Source organism: Rhineura floridana, chromosome 9 (genome assembly GCF_030035675.1).
Source record: "Rhineura floridana isolate rRhiFlo1 chromosome 9, rRhiFlo1.hap2, whole genome shotgun sequence".
NCBI lineage: Eukaryota > Metazoa > Chordata > Lepidosauria > Squamata > Rhineuridae > Rhineura > Rhineura floridana.
Window position 1 is genome coordinate 68,337,028 of NC_084488.1, and position 23,029 is coordinate 68,360,056.

General features: G+C 41.9%; 1 protein-coding gene across 10 annotated transcripts in view; it reads left to right on the forward strand.

The window, feature by feature from the left end:
- INPP4B (inositol polyphosphate-4-phosphatase type II B) overlaps nt 1–23,029 on the forward strand; it is a 444,727-nt gene that overhangs the window by 20,367 nt on the left and 401,331 nt on the right. For 8 of the 10 annotated variants that reach the window (XR_009757936.1, XM_061584849.1, XM_061584844.1 and 5 more), the window contains exon 2: nt 12,854–12,944. The exons of the other annotated variants lie outside the window; for them this stretch is intronic. Coding sequence is in view for 7 of the 8 variants with exons in the window: in XM_061584849.1 (XP_061440833.1) it covers nt 12,938–12,944 (7 nt within the window). In the remaining variant the exon portion in view is untranslated. The remainder of the gene's footprint in view (nt 1–12,853; nt 12,945–23,029) is intronic. 10 annotated transcript variants of the gene reach the window in all.

Below are 23,029 nucleotides of genomic sequence, written 5' to 3' on the forward strand. Positions count from 1 at the left end.
TAGGGCCTGCTCAGCTTGTCATAGCTGCACAAGCCAGCCCCTTCCTTGTCTGCAACTGCCAGCTGGGGGGCAATTGGGCTCCTTGGGACTATGCAGCTTGTCCACGGCTGCACAGGTGGCAGCCAGGACACATAACCCCTGAGCCATTCACTGTGGGGGTGATCTTTAGCTGGCCCATGACACCCAGGAGACATGAGCAGGGGTTTGAACTAACAGACTCTGGACTCCCAGCCAGGCTGTCCTCCCCACTGTGCTATACCAGCTGTATGATGATAATAAAAGTAAACATTTATTACTTGGCTTTCTACAAGGACCCCCAGGCCGATCGATAATATAAAAATACTAATTAAAATGGTAGAAATGTGAGAGGGTGAATGTCTAGCATCCACACAGGGCTATCATTGGCTTATTCTACCTCTAAAGTTCTGATTTGTGTGTGCCTCTCTGGATCTGTATTTCTTAAAAAAAAAGTTAAAAAAAGTTAAAAAGTGTTAGACAGAGCCTAATGGAACTTCAGAAATCCAAAACTGTACTATAGAGAGGCTTGCTGAAATTCAGTCCATGTCTCTGGATTAGAATAAACAGCATGAGAATGCAATCAAGTCTAGTAATTGCTCTGATTTTTGCAAGTACTTGTAAAAACTATACTATAAAGAATTTGAGCGACATCTTTCTATACATGGCACTTGAGAAATGGAAGCAGAATCTTACTGCCAAGCTAGTGAATATTTTTGGTTGCAACTGGTGCATATTGGTGTTATAAAAACTATGATACTTCACAACCTGATACTATGAACTGTAGGATACTATGATAACTCAGAGGTTCAGCCGATGCCTTCTGTTTTAACTTTTAAATGCCTGCTGAAAACCTTTCTGTTCCATCAGACTTATTCAGGCAATCAAAAAGATTTTTTTTTGCAATAGTTGACCTTTGTTTTTACTGTATCTTTAATGTTTTTTTGTTTTGTTTTTACTTGTTGTAAACTACTTTGATGTTTTTAAATGAAATAGTATACAAATATATTTATAAATAAATAAAATAAAATAAACTCATAGGACCAACTTCTCTGCCAGTTCTGGAATATACAACCCAAAAGTGTTCTCCAGTTTGTAATCCAAAACATCTAGAGTGTACCAATCCCCATCATCCTTAAACATGGTGGATGGGGCTGATGGGAGTTGGAGTCCAAAACATCTGAAGGACCCCACCATTGGAGAAGGCTGCAATAGTTGTCTCAGGAAGTTGTGTTCGGACTGTTGTACCCATTCTCTTTCCTATTGTGGAGCATGGTGGTGATATTCATGGCCCTGATTTTATGGTGAGCCACTTGAATATTTTAGAGCTGTCAGAGTGGCTCTGTGTGTCATGTGTGAATGCAACACTGCTACTTTTGATATTATTTGCATCTTACAAACATATCATGAAGTCAGAGCGCTAAAAATGAAGCAGGTATTCTTCACTAAGGCAGAACATGAGAGCCTCAGCCACAGATGTTGTAGAATGGATCCAGCAGCGCTGTGCTTTCAATTAATATAGTTGCCTCTTTTTTTGGGGGGGGGGAGAAACTTTGAGTCCCCTTCCCCACTTTTTCTGATAATGTCCTTAATTCCAATGCAAACTTTTTTTTAAGGATTGATCCTCCTGTTCTTTTAGCTGATCTCAAATGATGAGAGGGAGTATGTGAGAAAGTAAGCACTGAACCTGTTTAAATGCAGTTAACCATTGTATCATAGACAGGTGGCTAACTGATTTGGTTCTGCTTGGTAAAATAGTTTTGCATGAAATAGGATTTGTTTTTTCTCAGTGATACTAGCCTGCTAAAAATGTGGCCATTAAGTTTTGGGCAACTTTCGGCTCAAAAAGGAGTTAGAAGTCAATGACTCCCAGCTCTACATCTCTTCTCCCTGTGTTCCTCCACTTGGAAGCAGCCCCTGCCAGGGAATGAAAAACAAATCTCTCTACTAATTCAGGAAATAAAAGATAAACCAAGGAACTGCAGAGGGGAATAAGAATTTGCGTTTGCTGGGTTATGCATCTGACTTACGTAATCCCACAGAGCTGGAGTAGGAGATCCCAGAAGTCCATAATTATTTTTGCACAGAACTCTTTTCTCCCTCCTGTTGAGAGAGGAGTGTTGCCATCTACCATTTTGAACAGTGGTAGGTGATTTCCCCATGTTAACATCAACAGAAAAACACTTCAGTTGTGTCTTCCTGTTGTTCCTCTCTCCTTTGCTCCCATGCTGACAATAGAAATGGCCATCCCATATTCCCTTGCATTCATTAAGTGAATTCAATCATTGCTGCCTTTTGAAAGGGTACCCTACTAACTATTTCTGGCCAAGTAGGCAGTAGTAAATTTTATTCCAGAACTGTCCACATTGTTGCTTTACAAGCACTCCAGGGAAAACAATAAGTTTAAACATTTAAAGTAGTGCTGTGTCAAGGGCAAATTCTACACTGCCAGAGACTCATTTAGTGGTAAAGTGCCACTGTGAGCATGGCCCTTTAGTTGAAAAACTGCTTCTCTACTACTTCTAGAAAAGAGAAGGCATCTGCACTTAAGGTATATATTGTCACTGGGCAAGAATCCACTGTCTTATCACACAAATCTTTGGTGAAAACCATCATTTCTTGATCTAAATATGTGGGTGCTCCTCCCCTCTTTAGTCTCCATGGATCCTGCTCCTATAGAACAGAAAGGTTGCCATAAAGTAGAAAAGGAAATCTCCCCAGTTGGGGTCTTCCTTCACATCTATGATGGGTGAGCTATATATTCATCAAAGACTTGACTTCTCCCCTTACCTAGGATGGGATGAAACTGATATAGATCATAATTGACTCAACAAAACAGTGAAACAATAAACACTGGAAACCTTTTCCAGCAGACAGAGATTTGTGGTCAAGGATAAACTAGGTTTAATATCATGTCTTCAACCAGAAATACCTTTTTATTTTTCTTGGTCCTGCATCCTGATGGAGACTTCTGTGCAGTGCAGAAGTTTGGGTCATAATAAAACCTGACATTTTAATAAATCAATGATTGGTGTTAATTCGTATATTTATCTGCCCTTGAACCTCTCCTCTCTGCCTCTTTCCTTTTCTCATTTTGCTTTTCTTTCACTTTACTTATTGCCTGTTTAGAATGTAAGCCTACAGGTTTGCTCTTTTTAACTTAATTATTGAACGGCACTTAGTTTTTGAGGTAATTTATAATTATTATTATTTTAGCAATAAAGTGATGTTGGTACACTAATCCTCTCTGGTGGTGGCATTTCTTCCTGAATTGGACTGGTTGTCTTTGGTTTCAAAACTGAGATCAAAGTCCTGATTTTTGTCCAAGGTCTCTATCCCTCTAGATTGTCTTAGAAACTGGCTTATTCATCTTGGCATCCCCCAAGGTAATTGTTTTTCATGGGGATTATGAATCTCTCCCTCCCTCCCTCCCCCCCGTGTGTGTGTGTGCAGGGCTGGTTCTAAAGGGTGGCCAGGTTGGGCACTGTCCCGAGGGCCCCGGAGCTACAGGAGCCCCTGAGGGGCCCTCCGTTCCCCTTCTGTGATCCGTGCCCCCCCACGCCCCCCACTTACCTGTCAGCCAGCTTTTTAGCATTACCCTTAATGAAGATGGCGGCCGCAGCTTCCCTAAGGTACTGAAGCTGCTGCCCCCATCTTAGTTGATGGCAGATGTGCGCATGTAGCATGCGTGTGTGCCATCAAAAAGATGGCGGTGGAGGCTTCATTCCCCTTAGGGAAACCGCGGCTGCCATCTTTATTAAGGGCGATGGTAAAGACTAGACAGGTGGGGGGGAGCTGCGCATGCACGTGCACGCCCACCCACCCACCCACCCACCGTGGAGTCAGGGCAAGCTGATGCCCAAGGGCCCCCACATGCCTGGAGCCAGCCGTGAACCCACCCACCGGGGGCCCAGGGCAAGCTGATGCCCAAGGGCCCCTGCATGCCTGGAGACGGCCCTGTGTGTGGGAGAGGGAGAGGGAGAGGGAGTGGGGGAGGGAGAGGGAGAGGGAGAGGGAGAGGGAGTGGGGGAGTGGGATGTTGCAGTGCGTGTTGATACCGAACAGTGCAGAGGCACTGGCGCAGGTCCGAACCGGAATAATACAGGCCAGGCAAAGTACTTTGTAAGAGTCTTTTACTGACACTAAAGTTAACAAACGCAGTCCTCCTTCCATACAAACTTTCCCCCACACTAGAGCTGCCTTGAGTTCCCTTCTTATCTCAGCGGTTGCCCTTGTCAAAACATCTGCTGATCTTGGCAGACCTGGCACACTCTTTTGCTCTGCTTAACTCTTTTGCTTCAGGTTTCCAGAGCCTCTTTCTGTGAGACACACAGAACACATTACAGGCCAACAGCCCCCACCTGTGACTCACAGAAAGCAATATACATTCATCTTATTTTCAGTTATTCATTACAATTTCAATACACATATATATACACATTATTTTGTTTCTTATTACAGTCTCTATTTCCATTTCAGTTTTGTTTCTTTATTCATACAAGTTATACAGCATTTTGTTCACTTTTATTTGATAACACTCATTTATATTTCATTCTTCAATACAGTATTTCCACATTAGATCCATAGTTTCTTTGTCTATTGGCCCTTCTTTTTCCCATTCTGTAGGATATTCATCTGTCTCATCCACCTTGTGTTGTGTTACATTAAATGTGAATCTATGTGGTGGTTTTCCTTTCGTTGATCTTTCACGTCTGACATTATCAATTTCCATTTCTTCTTCACGGTCATCTTTAATTGTTCCTGCACCTGCACTTGAGCCTGCACTAGTCCCTGGCACTCCTGTATCCTGCATCGCTATGTCCTCACTTCTGAGTCTTTTAACATTACGTTTGCCACCCTTCATCATATCAGTTAACGCAGTTCTTAAGGGTATTTGATGACCAAAAGGAATATCTACTGCACTTTGTCTGCTTGCGTCATCAAGCACAATTGTTTGAGTGTCTTTCCAAGGCTGGTCTACTACTTTAATGCTTCTGCTTAATACTACTTGTTGTTTCTCAGGTAACCAAATTCTATAAAACGCATTTTGAAATCCCAAAACACGACCTGCCTGAGCTCTTGGGGCCATTTTTCCATGTCTTTTCTGCTTAGAAACATGCACCCAGCATTTTGCTCCGAAACGCTCAATGTGTTTTAGCCCGGGTTTTCTCCCTGTCAACTTTTCATAGGGAGACATTCCAATCATTCTGTGTATAAGATGGTTTTGTATGTATACAGTATACAAAATACATTCACCCCAATATGTTTTATTCAAGTCTGCATCCTCTAGCATAGCTCTCATTGAATCCTGCAGAGACCTGTTCCGTCTCTCTGCAGTTCCGTTGGAAAATGGGCTGAAGGGAGCAGTGAGACTTTGGATTATTCCCTTCTTTTCAAGATATGCTTTCAATGTATTACTTGTAAATTCGCCCCCCTGGTCTGATTTTATATTTTTAATAACAACCCCATATTGTGGCTCTGTTCTCTGTATAAACGCACGTAATTTGTCCTCCGCTTCACTTTTCTTTTTCAATAAATATACATGTGTAAATCTAGAAAAATCATCAACAATCACTAAGTAGAATCTTGCCCCTCCTTTTGAACTCTGGAAAGGTCCTGCCAAATCAACATGTATAAGCTGATAAGGTTCCGTGGTAGTACTTTCAACGCTCTGATTAATTGGTGCCACTGTCATTTTTGTTTTATAGCATGCATCACACTCATCCACATGCTCACAATTTGTTAGCTTTAAATCTTTACTATGCTTTGGGGTGTTTTTAATCTTCTCAAAGTTTGCGTGCCCTAATCTTCTGTGCCACTCATGGATGCAATTTTCGTGTATGTTTTTATTCACTCCTAACCAGGCACATGTAGGTTCAGCATGCTCACTCTGAACTATGAACATTGAGTCTTGTAATTTCCCCTGCATACATATTACATTGCCTTTCTGCACAATGCATCTATTCCATTCAAAAGTTATTTTACAACCAATCTGAGTTAATTTTCTCACTGAAAGAATGTTATATTTTAAATCAGTAACTAATAATACATCTGTCAATATCGTTCTCAAATTACTTAACCTTATCGTGCCTCTTGCAATTGCGTCGCGAGTTGATCCATCAGCCAGATAAATCTTCTCTTGCACAGGCTTTGAAGTGTAAAACAAACTTGCATCAGTGATCAGGCAATTAGACGCACCACTGTCCAAAAGCCATTTAGTGCTAAGTGTTTTAGTGTCCTTCTCAGCAATAAAGTTTACACTTGGTTTCTGCCATCCATTGTCTCTGTTTCTCCTCTTCTTACTTAAACAATGTCTCTGTATATGTCCCCGGGACCCACAAAAATAACATGTTTTATTCTCTTGCCTGTTTCTTGAATAATTCTGTTGTGCAGCTTCAGCCTCTTTAGACTCAGTCCTTTTACTCTCTTGTCTTCTGTTCCATTCTTGTTGCAGCTTTTGTTCCACAAAGTCCAAAGTTAAAGTCCCATCAGGTAACGTTTCCATACTTGTTACCAAATTGTCCCATTTTGATCCAATGAAGATAAGATATAAATCATTTGAATGTCACTGTGATTCAAATCTCTATCTTGAAGCTCAGCAAACAATCTACGAAATTCAGCAAGATGCTCACTCATAGTCACTTCATCTGTAAAACGCATCTGATAAAGTTTCCTCGCTAAACACAGCCGGCTCCCTGCTGTTTGTTGCACATGGGCAGCATTTAGCGTCTCCCACATCTGGTATGCTGTCGGCTCATTCCTTACGTGTAGCAGTTGAGTATCAGACAGCCCTAGAATAATAAATGCTTTCGCTTTCTCGTCTTTCTTCGTCCACGCTGCTGATGGAGCGGCCGGAGGGGTTTTTTCTATCACGTCATACAAATCTTCTTTGACCAGAACTGCTTTCATTCTCCACTTCCAACTAGCATAATTAACGGCACTCAATCTTTCCATCGCCATCCTGGTCGTCAGGTTTATTGCCATGTTGCTCACTCTTTTACTTGCCTCTATTTTCCTGCTTTCTCTCTCTTCAGCACCGGATCAGAACAGCACCAGAACCGCTTGCTTTGTTCTGTATGCTGGGCCCATAACCCGTGTTGCAGCGCGTGTTGATACCGAACAGTGCAGAGGCACTGGCGCAGGTCCGAACCGGAATAATACAGGCCAGGCAAAGTACTTTGTAAGAGTCTTTTACTGACACTAAAGTTAACAAACGCAGTCCTCCTTCCATACAAACTTTCCCCCACACTAGAGCTGCCTTGAGTTCCCTTCTTATCTCAGCGGTTGCCCTTGTCAAAACATCTGCTGATCTTGGCAGACCTGGCACACTCTTTTGCTCTGCTTAACTCTTTTGCTTCAGGTTTCCAGAGCCTCTTTCTGTGAGACACACAGAACACATTACAGGCCAACGTGGGAGTGGGAGTGAGAGGGAGAGAGGGAGAGAGGGAGGGGGAGAGGGAGAGGGGGAGGGGGAGGGGGAGAGGGAGAGGGAGGGAGAGAGGGAGAGGGAGGGAGAGAGGGAGAGAGGGAGAGAGACTCTGACTGACTGACTGACTGACTGACTTCAAGTATACTTCAAAATACGTCAAGTGCAAGGTGCCAGATGTAAAATTATTTGCCTAAAGACATCAAATTTGAGATCAAGGCTCTTTGCTAGTCTTCCTACAAAGGATTACACAGAAATTGATTACTTAACATGAATGAAAACATCGTTTGAGCATGCAGGGGGTGGGGGAAGGCTATGATAGAAAATATAGTCATTTCTTTTTAACTAATACTCTTTAAAGCAAACTCTAATAGTACAGTTTAAATCTACCTATGCTGTTCACTTCTGCAAAGGTTATTCCATAACCAGCATGCCACTACTGAAAAGGCCTCTCTAGTGGTTACTGTGCCATCATGGTAATAAACTACTATCCTAAGAGACAATTAGTGAAATAAAACTAATAAAGAAATTAGCTAAAAAAAAAGAACAAAACTATCTATTTATACTGGTAAAGTACAGTGTTATACTGCAATCAGATTCTGTTGCAACAAACTATGGTTTCTTTCATTACATTGTTTGTTGTAATGAAAATAAGGAGCCATGAACCTTGGGCTCATAGCTTCCCCGCTTCGCTTCCCCTGTCCTTTGCACACAGAGATTAGCAGTTTTTGCTTGCCATTTGCTATGGTTGTAGCTGTTTTCCGTTTCACTCAAATATGGCAAACAAACCACAATCTGTTCACAAAGGAGGATATCACACTGATGTTCACTCGTTTTTTTGGTTTGAATCAACGGTGGCAGCCCTTGCAGAAATGTTATTGGATGAGGCTGAAACCCTGTGCTGCTGAACTGTAAACTGGCAGGGGTGGAGACTTCCTTAGAGGCTTCAGAGGTTTTTGTTTTTGTTCAATGTCTATTATCCCTTCCTTCCATTTCTAAACGAAATGGTAGCAGGACTGGGTAGTGGAGCGAGAGGAAGCAAAAGTGATCTGTGCTTCCTGGTCCTCTAAGTTGTTTAGAATATCTGCCTTCTTGAATGCTCACTAAGCCAGAAGATACATTAAGTTCCAGGGAAAATAACGTTTTATTTATATACACATTTTGTGCTTAACACAAATGCACATGAATTGTCTGCAGAAGATTGCAGTGACGTGTTGACACCACCTTTGTATCCCACTGTGGATTCTAGCAGTTGCAAGCAATATTAATTTTTATAACTCATGAATTCAAATGGCAGTGTCTGTCCAATAGACTTTGAATATGAACAGCTGTTTGTTTCCTGCATAGTATGCTATCTTTCCGTCAGCTGGTTTTGTTGACTTTTTGATCTGATTTTCATATATTAAAAATCTAGGTCTAAGTAGAATGCACATCAGAAAGACTGGTAGTTCTTACCACTCTGGTTGCCATATTTGATGCCAAGTAATAAATACTAAGTAAGCATTTATAAATACCAAGTAAACACTTAGTGTATAAAATTATGCATGATGTGCAGAACGGGAAGAAACTCATAATAAAGGTGAAAGGTGGAAGATTCAGGACAGACAAAAGGAAGTACTTTTTCACTTGATGCTTTATTGAATCTGATTCCACAAGATCTTATGATGGCCATCAACTTATATAGCTGTAAAGAGGATTAGATAATTTATGGAGGATAAGGCTGTCAACGGCTACTAGTCATGATGGCTGTGTACTACCTGCAGGATCAAAAGCACAGAATCCAACCCCCTGCTCAATGCAGGAATCCATCTTAAAGCATACCCGACAGGTGGCTGGCCAGCTGTTGTGGGTATGCTTTAAGTTGGATTCCTGCACTGAGCAGCAGGTTGATCTGATCCAGTAGAACTCAGCTTAATGTTTTGAGGGTAGTGGTGGTCAAAACTGTTAGAAGTTTAAGAGCAACTCCCACTTGGTCCTCTTTTCATGGGGTGGGGTGGGGTGGGGAGAGAGAGAGTCCTCCTAACTGGCTAGGCTACCACTGACCTGTGCTCATCTTTTCTGTCTGTCTTCCTTACATGTGAACTGATATGTCTCAGGGAGCTATTCACACCTGACTCACCTTCTGTTGTTCCTCTTCTCTGCACACCATCGAAGAGGGAGGATCCATGTTCTCTTTCTCTCCTCTCCACTAGCATTGCAGCCTCCAACTTAGGGTTTATACACATGGGAGCATTACTTTGTGCTAAAGATGCTCCGTTTTCTGTTTGCACCATCCATAGTAAGGGCTCAACACCAGCTGCAAACATGGTGTTTTCTAGTCACACTTGAGGGGAAGCATCAAGTACACAGTTTCCTAAAGGCATGCCCTCTAATTTAACATTTCCACTCCTTCTCGTTACCTGGTAACCAAGCATACTCAGTTTGTTTTACCACAACAACAACCCAGAAGTACGATTATTTGTATTTTCACTGGTACAATACAGATGAAATACAAATATTTGTTTGAGCAGTGTTATGCTTTTGTGCACAAGTTGGGGGGGGGAGAAAAGAAACTGTTTGCAGCAACACAAAAAAGCCTTGCAGAACAGGAGAGAGAAACGGAAGTTTCTCTTTAGCCCACAGGAAATGAAATGAACAAAGGGAGGAGGAGGGAGTGGGCATGGAGAGGGGAATGATTGACACACCTACCTAAAAGCATCTGATCAAAGCGTCTGCAAGCCCTAGAGATATGGGGTGAAGATGTTTTCTCCTTCCCTTTTTGGATTGTCAGAGGATTGGGTTAGTATGGATTTACAGTGGGGAAACTATGCGATAGCTTCTGTTTGCCAATAACGTCATGTGAACCATGCGAATTAAAAGGGGATACAAGTAGTACCAGACAGACAGTAAAACCCTGAGTAGATGAGCCATTAATTAGCGAGACAGAATTAGCACCTTTCCTATCCAGTATGTATTTCTTTTAATAAAGTAGTATTTTCTTATTTTGAAACCGTCTAAGCCTGGGTGATTTAAAGCAAGGTCAAAACTCGCTTTCTGTCATGTAAAATCACACCCACGCAGCACAGAGCGCTGAGCAAGCTACATTATGTTAAACTCTCCTAATTTACTAAAACTTTAATTGGTACACTAGCCATTGGAGAACCATCAAAAACTTCCCATGAACAGTTAAGACACTCTCATGTCCTGTGCTGAAAATAACTTCATTCTGAATCAGTTTTCCAACTGTGATCTGTTGGCAAGAAAGTACAAGTTTAGCTGCTTAATATGTACTTTCACAGAAGATCATATGTGCAGTATTTAGTGCAAACTGTCTGCAACTCTGCCCCCTTCTCTCCCCCCCTTCCAATTCAAAAAGCTCAATTGGCTGAAAGTGAATGTTGCAAATGTGTTATACTTCATTACATTCCTAAGGTCTTTATTATAGTGAAATAATGGCACACACCCAGGCCCAGCACCAGTGGGCGGCCAGATTGGGTACTGGCCAAGGGCTGAGAGTGGGCGGATGTACCTCCTGCCCCATGATCTGCGCTAGCATCAGGTTGTAAAGTGTGTGCCCTGTGACCTGCTGTTGCTATGGATCGCAGAGCGGGAGCCACCCCCCCAGGCAATGCCTCTGCTTCCATGTTGGGTGGTGGTAGGCTACTGCAGCCAGACCTATTTAAGCCCCCAGTGGCAGTAGTGCTGCTGCGTCGCCATTGCCTTCTTCCAGGGCCCACTGCAGTCTGGTGCCAGCCCTGCACACATCCCTTCACACAATTGTGTTTCCACTTAAACAAGGCTTGAGAAGTAACTGGGCACTTCTTTCATGCCTGCTTAGTTGGTGGTTTGTAAATAACACAAAAAAGAGAGGATATTCTTTAAAAAATAACAATCTTACATGAATAAAATGGGTTGCCTTTCCTGTGTCATTAAAATCCATCCTCCCGCAGGAGTCCAAAGTGGCGTGCACACAGTAAAATAATAAAATGCATTCCAGTTAAAGCATTTAAAAACAGCCATATAAAGTACTATCAGTAAAACAGTTTAAATACAGAAACCAGCAGGCAATCCACCCCAATCGCCTTTTCTCAAAGACATGGACAAGCATGTGTTTCTATAAGTGTTTTGCAATTGACTTTCAGTAGAAGTAGGATTGTACCAAGGAAACCTTGACTGCAAAAGGAACTCTGTAGGGACTTATTGAGGAATTAAAAATATTGTATTTTATTTGCAGTGGCTTCCTTGCAGTTAATCATCTATAAAAAGGTAAAGGTGTCCCCGCACTTATAGTGCGAGTAGTTTCCGACTCTTAGGGTGACGTCTTGTGACGTTTACTAGGCAGACCGTATATATGGGGTGGGATTGCCAGTTCCTTTCCCGGCCTTTCTTTACCCCCCAGCATATGCCGGGTACTCATTTTACCGACCACAGATGGATGGAAGGCTGAGTGGAACTCAACCCCTTTTACTGGAGATTCAACTTCCTCCTTCCATTGGAATCGAACTCTGGCCGTGAGCAGAGCTTCGGCTGCATTACCGCCACTTACCACTCTGCGCCACGGGGGGGTCTTCTAATCAACTATAAGGCCAGCAAAAAGCTATTGCTCTTTTACAAGGGCAAGCAATAAAACTGCAAGTCTGCAAGAAGAGGATAACTTAAATGTTTTTAAAGGGGGGATGCAATCAGAAGGGTAAAAACCATTAAAAATGAAATCATTTCTGCACTTGGAGTAGATTAAGGCATTATAAGAATGCAGCCGCCAGAAAGGTAATTAAAAATAGCAGAGAAGACAAAATTCAAAATAGCACACAAAAATGCACTGCCAAAAACGATATAGAATATGTTGGGAAATGCATAACAAATGATATATTGACTATTAAAAGGGGGATGAATTACACACTGTGCATTCTTAACCATGTCTACTTAGAAGTAAGTCCAAATGAGGTCAGCAGGGCTTATTCCCAGATAGATAGGTATAGGATTGCAGTCTAACCCATTAATTTCATAACCCCACATATTTAAAATGTTCAGGCATACCCCACTTAACGTCGCCTCGCTATAACGTACATGCTCCATATGCCTGTATTTCTCCAGAAACGCAGCACAGCAGCAGAGGCTTTAGAGCGCGGGGGTGGAAAGAGACGCGATCGCGCCACCGCAAATCACCTGGGAGGTGCAATCGCAATCAGCTGAGAGGAGCGGCAGCACAGCAGCAGAGGCTTTAGCGCAGGGCTTTGAGGCTCCGCATGAAGGAGAGGTAAAAAAAAGTTTTAAAAGGTAGTGCTTCACTTTAAGGACATTTTCGGTTTACTTACTCGCTCTGGTCCCATTGAGTATGTTAATGCGAGGTATTACTGTATTGACTAGCAGACAGAACACAGGAAAATGTGCATATGAGAGAGATGCTGAATATGTGTACATTTTATGTTATAGGAATTTCACACCTTGCTAGCTGTTTATGTAAGCCATGGAGGTTCAAGACGCAGTTGTCAGAGTTTCAAGGCTTCAGCATTTCCTATGTTTGGTAAGCAAAGCCAGGTAACATGATGTGAATCTGCAGCAGATTATCACTTCAGTCTGAAAATAAATTAGGATCCTCCTCCTCCCCCTTAAAAAAGAACCTTTCTGGAGGGTTGGGGGGGGGTAGCCTGAACAATGTGATGGGGTATTCACACGTTACTCTATACCCAGGTAGAAGCTCTTGAGAAAGAGTCTACGGATGGTGATTTTTCAAATCACCATGTGTACCGGTCCCCTGAAGAAAGAGGTCTCTTGTTCACCTGTTGATTCTCCCTGCATGCTGTCCGCGTGAGCAATTAGTTTTCCTTCCAGGGTAGAGCCTGAGGCTTTGGTCTAACAGCAGCTGCTGGTGCTGCCAACCAGAAATGAACTCAAGGAAACATCAATTGCTGGAGCTGTGGAGCGGGAAAGAGGAGTAAGGCTAAAATGGAGGCAAGGGCAAGAAAGAGGGAAAGGAGACCACCCTGAAGCAGAGCTTCTGCGTGCTGGCAATGAATGAGCTTGAGGGAAGGAAAGAGGCAAAAAATGGGGGGGGATGACTTTGGAGGACTCGCACTACAATTTGTCTACTCACATAAGTCCCATTGAGTTCAGTGACTTTTACTCCCAGGTAAGTGGAGTTAGGAGTGGCTAAAAACATGAGAGATTCTGTCAGGGAAGCTAGAGCAGGGAATGGGATGTCTAAATTGTTAATTCTAAAAAATTAAGTTTGTTTTACAAACTTAAATGGAGTTGAAGCCTCTTGTGGTCTCAGACAAGGGAAAATTGCTGTTCTAAGAGAAGGCAAAAGGAGGCAGGGAAGCAGAAATCTAGTGATGGGAGATAAGGGGGGCAGCTTCTGAGAGCTCATAGTGTAATTCTAAAAAGTCTACTCAGAAGTAAGTCCCACTTCCTTCAATGGGGCTTACTCACAGGTTAGTGGAGTTAGGATTGCCTAGAAAAAGAGTGACCCCTGTCAGGGAAACTAGAATTAGTCATGGACTGTCTAAGTTGTTAGGTTTTTTTTAAAAAAAGTTTGGTTTGCATTCACAGTGCAATCCTAACTATGCCTACTACAAAGTAAATCCCATTCAGTTCAGTGGGACTTATTCTCAGGTAAGAAGGATTAGGATTCCAGCCCTATTTATTTATTTAAAATATTTCTATCCCGCCCTTCTACCCTATAATAGGGCACCAGGGCGGCTTACAAAAATAAAATCAAACACACACATAATAAAATTGTAAACAATAAAATTGCAAAAACATTAAAATAAATTAAAATACATAAAATACAATATATATACACACACACACACAAACACACACATAAATATATAGGGAGTGGTACTAAAGGGGACTACAAGGGTAAAATTTAATGTAGAAGGCATAAAATCAGTGTCAGGCTCTACCTTCAGTCCCTCCCAAAGGCTCTCTGGAACAAGGTTGTTTTCAGAATTCTCCGGAAAACCGTCAGGGAGGGAGCAGAGCGGACTAAAGCTTGGGGGCCACAGCTGAAAAAGCTGTCTCCTGTGTGCCTGTCAATCTAACGTCTTTCACTGCAGGCACTCTCCTCTGGCAGAGGAGACCAGAGGCAGATGATCTTAAATCCTGGCCGGGTACATATGGGTGTAAGTGGTCCCTCAGGTATATTGGTCCAAGGCCATTTAGGGCTTTAAAGGTCAGAACCAGCACTTTGAATTGGGCATGGAAACAAATTGGGAGCCAGTGGAGTCAATAAAGCACAGGGGTGATATGCTCCCTGCACCGTGCTCCAGTTAACATTCTGGCTGCTGCATTTTGAACCAACTGTAATTTCCAAACCATTTTCAAAGGCAGCCCCACAGAGAGTGCGTTACAGTAATCAAGCCTCGATGTCACCAATGCATGTGTCACTGTGGCCAAGTCAACTGACTCCAGGAAAGGATGCAGCTGGTAGACCAGTTTGAGTTGGCAAAAAGCACTCCTGGCTACCGTAGCCACCTGATTTTCAAGCAGCAGGGCAGGATCCAGGAGGACTCCCAGACTGCAGACCTGCTCCTTCAAGGGGAGTGCAACCCCATCCAGAACAGGTTGCAACCCCATCCCTGATGCAGTTTTTCCCTTGACCAGCAGTACTTCCGTCTTGTCGGGATTAAGTTTCAGTTTGTTAGCGCAATCAGCCAGGCATTTTTTTAAACTTTTAAATAGCAGAAGATGAAGGTCAGAGTATAGGGCAAGGTCAGTAATAGGATTACAAGTACTCTATGAACATGGCTGATTTTTAATTAATTTCAGCAAATTATGAAAACTGACAGAAAAAATGTCCCAAAGGGGTTTGTTTTCTCTCTTTTTTTTTTTACAGTTTGAACTCTCAATTCTCTCTGAGTGTTTTGTGTATCACCATGAAGATTTAGAGTGTTGTTAAGCAAGTGTTTCTGAATTTAGGACTGTAAGTTTTGTAAGGTTTTGCTTTGAAATGAGCTTATGGGAAACATCGGAATGGCATGGGGGTGTTTTCAATTTAACATTGCGGAATGCAAAAAATCCCTGCTGACTGTAGTATACAGCCACTCTTGTGGCTGTATAATATACTCAAAAGGCCTTTGCTCTTATGTAATAAATGCTTATAGATGAATTTGAGTTATTGCATTTCCTTACTGTCTAAGTGAATACTCTTGCCAAGCAGAAGTAAGATACTTTAGTGTTGCAACTATATAGGCAAGTCTCTCAAGAGTTTAATAATGGAATCTCAGTATAAATTTCAGCCTATTCCTTACTCTTAATCTACATTATTCTTAATCTCTGTAGTTTGTTTTTTGTAACCAGCATAAATATGTCAGAGGATAAATGGTGACAACTACAGTCTAAAGAGAACTCTGCGGAATCCACTATATTTGGGGATAATGCTGTTTGCTGAATAGTTAAGCTAGAGTAACATCTTATTAATAAGCAGTCACTTTAGCTGATCTGTGAATAAGCAATGCATTTGAAGGGTAGCAGCATTTACTAGCTTCCTAACAAGCTGTTTTTAGTATGATATGATTCTTTGTGATTCTCTAGAAATAAAATAGTTTAAAACCATTCAGTTAATTTGTAGCTGAAGCATCATGAAGCAGCACTGTAAGAGAATAAATTAAGAAACAACTGTTGAAAATTCAGAACTTCATTCATGACTGTACAAACTAGTTCTGAAAGTTGAGGAACATTCATAAACTTCAGCTTCAAGTAATTTACATTTTAATTTGGGTTTGCATTTGCTGCTTACCTCTCAGAGGTATTGTGAGGCTTAATTATCATCTGAAAGTGTTATGGGAGCCTTGGAAGAAAGGCCATATACAGTAAATGAATACTGGAATTTTAGTTAATTCCATATTTGTTTAATTGTGTAGCTATATGCTTTTTCAGATGCTCACTTTTTCCTTACGGGGCTAGGTTCTGCTCACAGATACTCTCCTCTTTTGATATTCCAAGGAGTGGCAGGCATAATCTTTTATTCCATTACTTGTGAAGCTACTCATGAGAAAGTGGATGCCTCAAAGGTGTGTCACAAAATGTCAGTCTGTACATTTGAGACATTAGAAGCAAGTTGGTGATGCTGCTGCTGAATTCAGGAGTGAGCCATGTGCTTGATTACTCTGGAAGTAAATAGAAATAACGAAGCATGACTAGTAATAATTCTATTTACTGGTGAGCAATTTTCATTTTTTAATTTGTTTTTAAGCAGCCACATTCTGAAAGCTGTATGCATAACAAATAGGGTTGCCAGGTCTCTGGTTTTTGCTCAGAGTCTCCGGATTGTTGGGGTCTTCTCTGGGTGAGTCACCCCAACCTCTAGACCCTCAGCTTTCATTTTTTTTTAAAAAAAATGTTTCTAGATGGTCTGGTTCAAGAGATATATACCAAAACATCAGCTGCCCCCCCTTACAACTTCTATTAAATGAGCTCGTAGTTGGCAGCTGTAATCCTGCCCTTCCAGGTTTGAAGCCAATAAGTGAAGTCAGGGTTGTGATTGACAAGGGATTTGTTGAGCTGCAGGCAATAAATGAGGCCTGAAAATCTCATAAACTGAATAAGTTTTGCTATTGCTGAAAGCTATAAAGTCTCTTTCTCTGTGTGTGCAGGAGATATAGATCATAGTAGGAACCTGGTAGACATGCACAGTAAACAATTTTAGTTGTGATTTTAATAAAAGTGTACATGCAGGTTTTTTTAAATTACATGCAAAAACAGCCTATTATGCACTTTATCTTTAAAATATTGTTGAATTGTTGAATTCATAGCCTGTTTTGAAACCTTCCCAATAAGAAGCTTTACTCCTATACTTGCTTTTCTGGGAGTAAAGCTGCAATGCCAATTCCACATACCGGGAGTAAGCCCTGTTGAATTCAGTAGGACTTACTTTTGGGTAGACATGGCTAAGACTGTGCTGTAAATCAGTGGGACTTTTGAGTGAACATAGCAACAGATTGCATTGTAAATCTTTCTCTCCCCCTCCAATCCTATCCTTTAAAGCAATTGGGCAGGGCTTACTTAGGCATCACTTATGTTGTTTTGTAGGAAATTAATACTGATTTATTTTTTTTAAAAAAAGCTCTTCTACAATGACCAACTTGTTATGGCAATAAACTATTAAAAGGGGTGTATGTGTTTTTTCATCTGCTGTGTGTGTGTATATATATATATATAGTCTTTCCAACAACCCTGTGCGGTAGGGTTGCTGACTGGAAAATGAGGCAGCTCACAACATGTTTACTAATTGCATGGCATGGGACACCTTAACTTCCAATGTCTGTGTTTTTTGGTACACAAGTCAATATGTAAGCTCCTTAACTCTTTCCTTAAGTGAAAGTTTTTAATCCTAGACTATGTTTCCTGCTATAGACTGGAAGCAGCTAGTTAGTCATTTCTTTTCTATTCTACAAATGTCAATACAGTTTAGGAGTGCACCTTTTGAAAGATCTCGAATTCACTCATGGTCTGTTGTGTAACCACTTGGGAATGCTGTGAGAAATCTATCTGAAACGTTGTTGCGGTTGTCTACTTCTGCATGAGAGCATGGTGTAGTGGTTAAGGTGCTGGACTACGACCGGGGAGACCAGGGTTTAAATTCCCACCCAGCCATGAAGCTCACTGGGTGACCTTGGGCCAGTCACTGCCTCTCAGCCTCAGAGGAAGGCAATAGTTAACCACCTCTGAATACTGCTTACCATGAAAACCCTATTCATAGGCTCACCATAAGTCGGAATCGACTTGAAGGCAGTACATGTCCATTTTACTTCTGCATGTGTTGGGAGTTTGCCATTACCTAGAACAATAAAGAGGTTGACAGCAGTAATAATGCCTTGTCATAAAATTCTGATAGTGTTTCATCAGATTCAAAGATTCCATTTACTTTCCAGGCTCAAAAAAACAAATGTTATATAATGTCAGAATGATGACTTCTTTTTTCACCACTGAAGTTAACTGGTGTTCTACTGAATGCTGTTACCTTTATATTTTTTTAATGCCTCATCTTTCTCTGCAGTGTTGAAAAGTAATATCAGGTGCCATTTAGAGAGAATTTCTTTTAAAAATACATTTCCCTGTTCAATAACATGCTTTTTGTTTTTGTTTTGTTTACTTTGAAGTGGTTTCCCAGAACAGGTATCACTAGACTGACGGTTTTATTTGCTTAGGAGTGGATGATACAAATGAATAAGTAGCTGTTTAGATGCCTTAAATTGGTCCAGGGTGTGGGTGTTTCCATGTTGCAAACATTCATCTCAATACATAGAATAGCCTTTCTGTGTTACCACAAAATAGATTTTTTTTTAAAAAAATTAAAACATGCTTCAATTAACAAAATTAATCTTGCATCCTAAATTTACCCTGTAAAGCAAACATGGTATTTACAGGTATTTTAAAAAATAGAATTGGCAACTGAAACCACATTGTTCTATAAAAAGGGTTTCTACTCTTGGTGTTTCACATCTCACAACATAAGTAAAACTGTAATATTGAATCTCCAAGTATATTTAAATGATAACTTTATATACATAAAAAGGATGTCAGCATGTCAAGAGTCAACATAATTTTATATTTGTGCATTATTCACTCGAACCAATCCAGTTTATTGAGTATTATTAGTTTAAGACTCAGTGTTGCATTGTGTGTTTATACTTGTTCCCTTTGGCCTGGTTTGCAAATCACGCTAAAGCTAAACTGTGGCTTAGCATGAATGCATGACAGTGCAGCCCCTGGGATAGGCTTGACATGTCATCTGAACCCAGGCTTCTGGTTTAGTTCTCCCAAACAAACCATGGTCAATAAACTATGGGACAAACCTTAGTCACAGCTCGTGGTTAGGTAAGAGTCAGATGAAACACTAAGCCAAATCATGACTTAGCTCAGCATGACATTGCAACTTTTTTTACAATAAATAATAAATTATATTTCAAATATTGAAGCTCAGACAAAAATGCAACTGTCAAATGAACTTTAATAATTAAAGCAGAATTTAAAACTAATAATCCCTAAGCAGTGTATTTTTAAATGTCACTGTAAAACCATTGTATTTTAAACATCTGCAGGCCACTACACTGATTGGGTCTCTCCTGGGAAGTGATAATTATCTGTTTTTATTTAGTATTTATTTTGTATGTGGTTTATTTTATATTGTATGCCACCCAGAGAATTATTGTTATAGGGCAGCTTACAAACTGAATAAACAAGCAAATTTTAAAATTTGCCTAAAATTTTCCAAGTGCTGTATAGATACTAAAAGATGGCCACTGCATTGGGCTGATGGGAGTTGTAGTTCAAAAAAGTAACTTTTCCAAGCTCTGCTAAAAGATAAAACAATTCTTGTTCACAGTCTAATTCTAGATACGCTACAAAAGGCGGCAATTGCGGGGAAGGTCTTTTCAGTAATGACAGAGGCCTGAGAGGCTCAATTGGCATTACTTTGCTATCTCTTTCTTGTGCCAGGCAGAGGCCTGTTTTGTTCAGTCAGGCCTAGTTTTGCCAGTTCTCTGGATTTCACCCAGAGACACTGGTTTTTGTGAGTCTTCTCCAGGTCTTTGGGTGAGTCACCCCAATCGCCAGACTCTTAGCTTTCATTTTTTAAAAATTAAGTTTGTAGGTGGTCTGGTTCAAGAGAAATACAGTAGGGCCCCACTGATACAGCAGGTTAGGTTCCAGACCCCTGCCGGAAAGCGAAAACCGCCGAAAAGCGGATCAGCTGTAGCGTGGGGGTCTGGAACCTAACCAGCTGATCGAGCCAGAGGAGGAGAAGATCAGATCCTCCCCTCCTCGGGAGTGATCAGCTCGAGCGGGAGTCTGATCGCGCCAGAAGAGGAGAAGATCAGCTGTAGCACGCTACAGCAGATCTTCCTCTCCTCCAGCGCGATCAGCTGGAGTGCGGGAGTCTGACCGCCCCCGAGGATGAGAAGATCAGCTGTAGCACACTACAGCTGATCTTCCCCTTCTCCGGCGCGATCAGCTTGGGCAGGGGAGTCTGATTGCGCCAGAAGAGGAGAAGATCAGCTGTAGCACACTACAGCTGATCTTCCCCTCCTCCGGCGCGATCAGCTTGGGCAGGGGAGTCTGATTGCGCCAGAAGAGGAGAAGATCAGCTGTAGCACACTACAGCTGATCTTCCCCTCCTCCGGCGCGATCAGCTGGAGTGTGGGGAGCTCCAGCCCCCCTCCAGCTGATTGCCCCACTGGCACTGTATTAGTGGGACGCCGAAAAGATACGAGCGCTCAGGAGTAAAGATAGATGCCCCTGGAGGCTGCAATTCTAAACACACTTACTAAGCCCCAAAGAACACAATAGGACTTACTTCTCAGTAGATATGGTTTGGATTGTGCTGTTGGTAAAGCTTGACTAGCAATCCTCTGCACAGATATCCATATCCAAGCAGGGTTGGCAACCCCCTGCCTGCAATTCCCTGCCTGTACCTTTCCACAGGGCTGTTCCAAACTTTTTAACAGATTTGACCCTTCACTTCCAAAAGAGGTCCAAGAAATGAATAAGAGTAAGAAGATTCTCTGCCCTTTTCTGTCTACCTTGTGGGCTGCTATAAACTCACTTTGACAGCCAATCCAATTCCAGTGAGTAATAACTGACAGAGAGAAAATACACATGGTTTGATCTACCTTCACAGGCAGCAGCTTGGGAACAATTACAGCCACACTTCCTAGTATGTGAATTCTCTTTTGCCACTATTGGGCAAGAAACAAACCGTCATGCAACCAACAAGGTGCATCATCAGTGGGTTTAAGGGGGTTGAGCTGACCACATGGAACCACTGTTGTTGCTTCTATGGCTGTAAGGGAGTGAGGTTAAAGGTAAATAAAATGCAAACAGAAAAATAAAAATAAAAGACAGTGATGATTTCCTAAATGCAGTACCATACCAACAACAACAAAATTCTTATGAGTAAGACAGAAAACTCAGCTTCCCACTACCAGTCAGTAAAGGAATTAATAATACACACTGTGGCCTGGTTATCACACCAAAAATGAACCACGGAGTTTTCCAAGTCATATGCCCACAGATGAACAGCAACCATTATAGGGAAGAATTCTAAAAAGGTCAAATCCCTTGTGATGCCAGCCTCAGCCTATGCCCTTGGCCATGCCTCAGCACACCAGCTATCCCAACAAATGACCCCAAAACCCAGGGCTCCAGAGGCATCAGAGTTAATTTGCAGCTCTGCCTCCAACAATAAGTACTGCTGCCAAAAAGAAATCCCATTAGATCGATCTAAAAAACAAGACCAAACGGATAAATCATTCTTCATATCCTGAGTAACCCTAACCCAATCATGAGGCTTGCTGAGGACTTTCATCAAATCACAAATGCTAAAGGAATGCCCTGGTGGGAGCTATAATCCTACAAGCAAAATTTAAAAGTCCAACTAACTCTTGAAGCTCCTCGAGAGTACCTTTCCTAGCACCCAACATGCTAGCCACCCTGTGCTTCAACTCACCCGACTTTGCTGTGCCACTGAATTAAGCTCAGTTCCTAAAATGGTAAGCACAGGCACAGGGCCCTCAGTTTTCTCCTTGGCAAAAGGCACTCCGAGCTCAGCAGCTTGTTGTTATGTGCCTTCCAGTTGATTACAACTTATGGCGACCCTATGAATCAGCAACCTCCAATAGCATCTGTCATGAACCACCCTGTTCAGATCTTGTAAGTTCAGGCCTGTGGCTTCCTTTATGGAATCAATCCATCTCTTGGTCTTTCTCTTTTTCTACTCCCTTCTGTTTTTCCCAGCATTATTGTGTTTTCAGCAGCTACATGCTCAAATGCAGACATAAGCTGAAAACACTGGCAAAAAGAAAATCATTAAGATAATGAACTACTGCACTAGAGCCAGCCTGCCTCCTGAGAGCACACTCAAGGAATGTACTAAAGCATTCAAAAGCTAGACACGAAATAGAACATTCCATGGGCAGTGCTCGGTCTACATAAAACAAACCTGTGTAAGAAAACCCCAAGAGATCAAAGTCCAAAGTGTAGACTGGCAGGAGGAGAAATGCTAACTTGATATCACACTTACCCATGAGAGTGCCTGGGCCAAAATATTGCACCCTAACTACTGCACTATCTAAGGAAGCATAACGTTCAGAGCACAAGTGCTTGGGGATAGCATCATTCACTGACTGCTCCTTAGGGTAAGACAGGTGATGAGTGAGGCGATACTGCCCAGATGCTTCTTAGGAACTATGCCCAAAGGAGATACCCTCAAAGTGGGTATAGGAGGGTAGTCAAAAGGACCCAGAACACTATTTTCAGCCATCTCCTTATCTACTTTCTCCTGTGCCACTAATTCTATTCCAACTACAGACTTCGGATTCCCAGACATATAAGGTTTATGCTTCCCAATAACTGTAATCCAGAAGCCATAACTAAAACCATCCGCCAAATAAACTGCATCAGCACTATTAGGGTAGTGATGCAACAAAGCCAAAAGCCCCTGAATCCTAATCAAGGTGGAACACCTTACCTGGAGGCTGCCCCCCAGGTTCAGGCTTCCCATGCTCTAGGGCAACCTGTGAAGGCATGGGAGCCAGCGCAGATGGAACACTCATGCCTGAATTTACAGGGGTTCCTATTACAAAAGCCTTTAGCACTAAACTCCTA